The following is a 6,155-nucleotide window of genomic DNA, read 5'->3' on the forward strand; positions in this document are numbered from 1 at the left end:
ACAAGAAACAAAAGTGCATATTGTATTAAAAATTAGGTAACAAACTGTGTTTGCTTAAGAAAGTATCTGATACACATTTAACTCACACAAAACATTTGCTGATGTTTACTATGCACCAAGGGGACTGTGGTGATATTATTGACCTCATGAAAACCCAAATCTACAAACCTGCTGAAGAAACATTTGCATCTACTTCAGAAGGTAGTAGTTATTTTAAGAAAAATATGTCAGTTAAATGCAGACAGATGCAGAATTTGTGTTGACTTCTCATTCTACGAATTGAACTTCTAATTTAGAACAAATTACTTTTCTTCTAATTCAATTATTCAAAGTTTGAATTCCAAGTTTTTGTGTGCATGTTCAAAAATAGGGGTGATAGCTCTTAATATGTTGGTTCCGTTAGGAAAAGAACTTAGCAATTATTGATGATAGTTTAAAATCAGCATCATTAGATGATTAAAACAGAAAATCAGTTAATGCCAACAGTGATTTGATAGTACTTTCATCAAATTCATGGAATAATAATAATAATAATACATTTTTGGGTGTTCATAATGATGAAACGGGCACATCCAGCCTTGTTATATATGGCATTGTGAATTCAGTTGACAAACTCAACATTGAGGATAAAATTACTTGTTATGTAGTGTTAATGTGCTCATGAGAATAGATATTTTGGTGGAACAAAACACCATAGAAAGATGAATTTTTTACTAAATTAAGAAACATATGCATCAGAAATAGAATTGGTTGTGTCACACATAATTAATAATTGTGTAAACAAGATGTAGTATTTTACAAATCAAAATAGTGTCCTGTATTAACACATATGAACACTCATACACACATATACCCTGTGTGTGAATGTGTGTGTGACTACACTGTAGAAGCTACAATATTAATAGTTTTCTAATCTTGGGTCAGCTAATGGTTTCACAAATGTGAGAGAGAAGAGAAAAGACAGAGAAAGGAAGGGGAGACAAGGAAGAGGGAGAAACATGGGTTACAGGATGAATCTGTGCATCTGTAGTTCCTTTTTAAATATATTCTAATGCTTCCTTTTTCTTCTGTTTTTATTTTTTAGTTGTCAGACATTCTCCATAGATGAGAACAGGTCAAATGTTGGCATGCAAGTTTCCGGTGTGGAGAGAAGTGAACAAAGAAAGCGAAAAGGAAGTTGGTGAAATCAGTTGGGGTATATGGATTTTGAAGTCCCTCGAGGATCAGGAAGTGGTGTCCAATAGACACTTGGCAAAAAGGGCCTGAGGCTCAGGGGAGGGAATAACCTGGATACGTAGATTTGGGAATCATCTGAGTTTAGAGGGAAATGAACAGAGATCACGCAAGGAGAGAGAACATGTGGACTAAAACAGGAGGCCCAGAACACCACTACTCAAGGTGGTAGCTCAATTCCCGGAGGGTATCACCACTTGGGCTCTGCAGTCAGGCAGAGCTGGTCTTGAAAGCGGGTTGTGGGGCTCGGTTGCTGAGCGCTCTTGGCGAAGTCGGGTACCCCGCTGTGATCAGCTGTCACAACCGGTGATAATGGACATCTCAGGGGGATGCTGCGCAAGGACCTGAGATGTGCCAGGTAAAGCACCTGCATCAGGAAGCCTCCTCCCTCCTGCTCTGTCAGTAACTCCCTCCTGCTCTGTCAGTAACTCCCTCCTCTCCAACCCCTGCCCCCCAAGGTCTGTCTGCAGCTGTTGGATCCCTTGGGGACGCGGGTGAGGGGGCGGAGCGGGGGGGAGCAGAGCTCGGGTGACGTGGCGCTCACGTGACCAGCCGGGCTCAGACGTGGGCAGCAGCCCCCGCGCGCGCCCGCCCGCCAGCCCTGCGGTCCGGTCCCGGCCGTGTCCGCTCGCATCGCCCGCGTGGAACCAGCTCCCCGAGCTCCCGGGGTGGCGGGCGAGGGGCGAGCGGGCTTAGGCGAGCCCGAGGAGGCGCAGGCCTGGCCCGGGCCTCGCAGGTCAGTGTGAAAGTGGGCGCTGCTGGAGGCCCGGGCGGCGCGGGAGGAGGATGAGAGGAGGATCCAGAAGCAGCGGGGCGGGGCCCGGGGAGAAGGGAAGGGTCCAGAGATGGGTGAGGAGGGGCACGGGGTGCGGCGTGGGCAGGTGGGGAGGGAGGACCCAGCAACCCATCCCGCCCCCTAGGACGCCCCTCCCCTGCACCCTACAGCCATTTTCTAGCCTGAACTGGGGTGGGGTGCGCCCCCGTAGTTCAACAGTGAAACAGACGAATTCTGAAAATAGCCCACCTGTCACACTCAGTGCCTATGAGAAAATAATGACTTCTGTGTAAAGGGGTGGGACTGGGGCGGGTTGCCTGCAGGGGAGGGGGCTACAGAGACCCAAAACAGTTTAGAAAGCATCCTGGTCAGATGCCTGATGCCTGAGAAAAGATATGGCGACTGAGGTGCGGGGTCAAGGGAGGTGGGGGAGGAGACGTCTGATGAGGCGGGCCCTGATTGCAACCACTGAGCTACCCAGCCTCTTCCCTTGTCTGTCTGCAGGTCTGCGAGGCTGTTGTTCCAGGTACTCTGCTGAGTTACGAAAAAAGGAGGAACCTGTCCAGAATCCCCGCAGGTCAGTGAAAGAGGGGGGCACTGGACAGGGACTCAGAGGGGTAAGGAGTATGAAGGTCAGGCCTTGGCAGAAGTGCGGGCCCCACTGCCCACTTGCCAACACATTTACTCACACTCTGAACAAAAGTAAGGAAAAATAGCAGGGCCGGCCAGAGAGATGGTTGGCTCACGTGCAGAAGGACTGGTGGGGTAAAAGGTGGCAGAAGTCACACTAGGAGGGCCGGGCCAGGTCCGGGGAGCCCTGACAAGCAGCGAGAAGCAACTGCTATTCCGACCTGCATTCCAACCCCCAAGCCCTCAGTCTTCCTTGTCTCCTTTTTGTCTTCTCTTCCCCTCATCCCACCCCCAGGACATGAAAAGGAGGGGACATCTCAACATGGAAAAACTCTGCAGTGAAAATGAGAACCCAGGAAAGATGGAAAACAGAGAACAGCCACTGGATGCGGGAAAGCCAGGAGTAGCTTGTACTGTGGAAGACAAGGAAAAGTTAGAAAACAAAGGAAGGATTGATCACAAGGGAAAGATAGAAGATAAGGACGTACTAAAGGATAAGGAAAAGCCAGAGAGTGAGGCAAAGCCAAGAGAAGGAAAGCCAGTGAGCCAGGGAAAGCCAGAGAATGAGGGAAAACCAAAAGAAGGAAAGCTAGAGAGCGAGGGAAAGGCAAAAGAAGGAAAGCCAGCCAGTGAACCAAGGGCTGCAGGAAAGCGCCCAGCAGGGGACGATGTACCCAGGAAGGCCAAAAGGAAAACCAACAAGGGGCTGGCTCAGTGTCTCAAGGAATACAAGGAGGCCATACACGATATGCATTTGAGCAATGAGGAGATGATAAGAGAATTTGATGAGATGGCCAGGGTGGAGGATGAGGTGAAGAAAACCAGACAAAAATTGGGGGGGTTTATGTGGATGCAAAAAAGTTTACAGGACCCTTTCTACCCCCGGGGCCCAAGGGAACTCAGGGGTGGCTGCAGGGCCCCACAAAGGGGCTTTGAAGACATTCCTTTTGTGTAGTGCCCTCAGCAGGCATTTGCCAGGCCCTGTGCTTTCACGTTTTTGAGATACTTTGATTTAGGTGTCACTCTTGTTATCAACAACAACTTTTGACCCAACTAGAGTGCTCTATCAGTAGGGGATTTTCAGCCTTATGCTTTGCAAAGACGTTATGAATCTTGGAAAAATAAAGCAGCTTATAATATTACCTGCAGAACTGGCCCAGTTTTGTTAAAAAAAAACAAATTTATATAGTACATCTGTGCACAGGAAAAATAGAAAATGTTGTTCACTGAATGGTTAACAGTGGTTTTCTGAGTTGTGAGATTGTGGGTGATTTACTTTCTTTGTTTTCTTTCTACTCATCTGTTTATTTTTTTCCCTAAAGAGCACAGATTACGTTTCTTATAAAGAAATACTAAAATATAAAAAAGGAAAACAATATATAAAAAGCAATACAAAGAATTGTTTACTGAGTTTATGGAGGCAATGGCAACACTTATGATTCTTGTTGTCAGAACTTAAAATGTTATGTAAAATTCACATTACTTCTGGAACTCGTATCTGGAGGAATCATCCTGGCAGTTATAACAGATCCATTGCCGTAAAGGACAGTCTTGTCATCTGTGAAATGGGGATAATAATTGTTTCATAGGGTTGCTGAGTGGATTAGATGAGTTACTGAGTATGTCAGCTGTGTTTGGCTGGCTTCTACCTTTTTCCTTGTACTAGCAGGACCAGGACTCTATCAGACACTTGGAAGAGGGTTGAGGTACATCTCACCTGTGCCCAGGAATAAGTCCAGGAAGCCAAAAGGTGGGTACCACCCTCCCCTAGGTATTTCCCTGTCTGCTGGGCTCTGTGCCCCTACTTATGAGTCCTGCACCCTATCCAGGCCCTCACTGCTGCTGGTGGACTGATTTCCTCAAAGTGACAAAGCCCAGTTGATTTACCTGAAGTCCTCAGTGCCCCAAACCTGCCCCACCCCATGACACCTATAGAAGTGAGGATAAAGCCCTTTTCCTCACTTTAGAGTTATACTTACCCACTGAGTAACACCTCATTGATACTTCAGTCCCTAATGAATTTCAGATTTTTTTCGCAAAACAATCCATTTTGTGTTTGTTGCTTTCCAAATGTTTTTGCATACAGCCATCTTTCCACCAGATTCAGATATGAAAATCTGGGATAAAATTTGAGTGGCACAAACTGCTTTTCTCATCTGTCAGTGCCTTGTCTGCTTGATTCCTCTTTCCTTAGAGGAAATTATGTCCTAGGAGACTCCTGCCAGGTCCTGAATTAAAAGGTTAGCACATCTACCTACACTTATGTTTTTTTAAGCTACCTTTTTTAAAATTTTTTATTGACATATAGTTGATTTACAATGTTGTGTTAATTTCTGGTGTGCAGTGTAGTGATTTATTTATACGTATATACATATTCCTTTTTATGTTTTTTCATTATAGGTTATTACTATATACCTACAATATAGGTATCAAATATAGTTCCCTGTACTATACAGTGGGACCTTGCAGTTTATCTATTTTATATATAGTAGTTAGTATCTGCTAATCCCAAACTCCCAATTTATCCCTCCACCCCCTTAAGATCATTGCTACTCAAACAGTGGTCCATGGGCCAGCGACATCAGCATCATCTGAGAGATAAAAGTGCAGAATCTCAGGTCCCCATCCAGACCTACTGAATTAGAATCTTCATTTAAACAAGATCTTCAGGTGATTCCTGGGCACTTTAAAGTTTGCAAAGCACTGGCTTATAAGGAGACTCCCCTTAGCCTCCCACCCCCACCATCACATGAAATACGTGCCTAGAAGGATAAGTATATATGCTGCATAAGATACACCCCACAGATTATTAAATAGTCCTGTGTTTGTCAAACTGCAATTCCACATCCTTGACATTAGCAGAACCTGAAACAAATTCAATGAGTCAATGCCTACAACTTTTTAATGATGTAGGGTAGAATAGCATTGGTTAGAGCCAAACAGTAAATATCAGATTGTATTGCAGGTGGGTAGAGTGAGTATTGTTTTCTGAAGTTTGTATTTCTGCTATGTATCTATGTATGTCTGTACACCCTGAGTTGTGATGAAAAATAAATTTCTGATTGTGAGCTAAATTTTTTAAAAATTGAGAAACACTGCTTTGGACTCTGCTTCTCAAAGCACAATCTGTCCTTTTTATCCTGGTACCGCTAACACCTAGCACAATACCTGTAAAGTAATAGGTTCTTAATAAATTGGTAATAATAATAACTGAGTTAGGCATTCTTGCCCCAGATCATTCCTGGTCTACATAAATAACTGTAGACTCTACTTCTGTAGCATGGTTTACTTGTAGTTCCAAATGAAACACCATGTAGAGGGGTTTGTACCACAGGTTCAACCTTATCTCATTTTATTAATGCATGCATATTTTTAAAGTGTACAAATCTGGCACATGTTAAAATCACCAGAGGACTTTGTTGAAAATGTGAACTGACCCCCACCACGGATCCTCTGAGTGGAGCACTAGAATCTCTGTTTTTAACTAGCTTCCTGGGTGATTCTGATTCACACTTAA

At 44.6% G+C, this 6,155-nt stretch overlaps 1 protein-coding gene across 4 annotated transcripts; it reads left to right on the forward strand.

Annotated features, from left to right (window-relative positions):
* The first annotated feature begins 1,474 nt into the window (after window positions 1–1,474).
* On the forward strand, window positions 1,475–5,712 carry TCEAL2 (transcription elongation factor A like 2). Of its 4 annotated transcripts, none has more exons than XM_072956054.1 (3): window positions 1,475–1,591; window positions 2,513–2,585; window positions 2,934–5,712. In XM_072956054.1, exon 3 carries the CDS (start codon window positions 2,937–2,939, stop codon window positions 3,591–3,593), a length of 657 nt encoding a protein of 218 aa, XP_072812155.1. In that variant the 5' UTR covers window positions 1,475–1,591; window positions 2,513–2,585; window positions 2,934–2,936; the 3' UTR covers window positions 3,594–5,712. The 4 variants fall into 4 exon arrangements, with proteins under 4 accessions (XP_072812155.1, XP_072812152.1, XP_072812154.1 ...); XM_072956051.1 differs by lacking the exon at window positions 1,475–1,591 and adding an exon at window positions 1,846–1,969; XM_072956053.1 differs by lacking the exon at window positions 1,475–1,591 and adding an exon at window positions 2,367–2,415.
* Window positions 5,713–6,155: the final 443 nt, after the last annotated feature.

Source organism: Vicugna pacos, chromosome X (assembly GCF_048564905.1).
Source record: "Vicugna pacos chromosome X, VicPac4, whole genome shotgun sequence".
NCBI lineage: Eukaryota > Metazoa > Chordata > Mammalia > Artiodactyla > Camelidae > Vicugna > Vicugna pacos.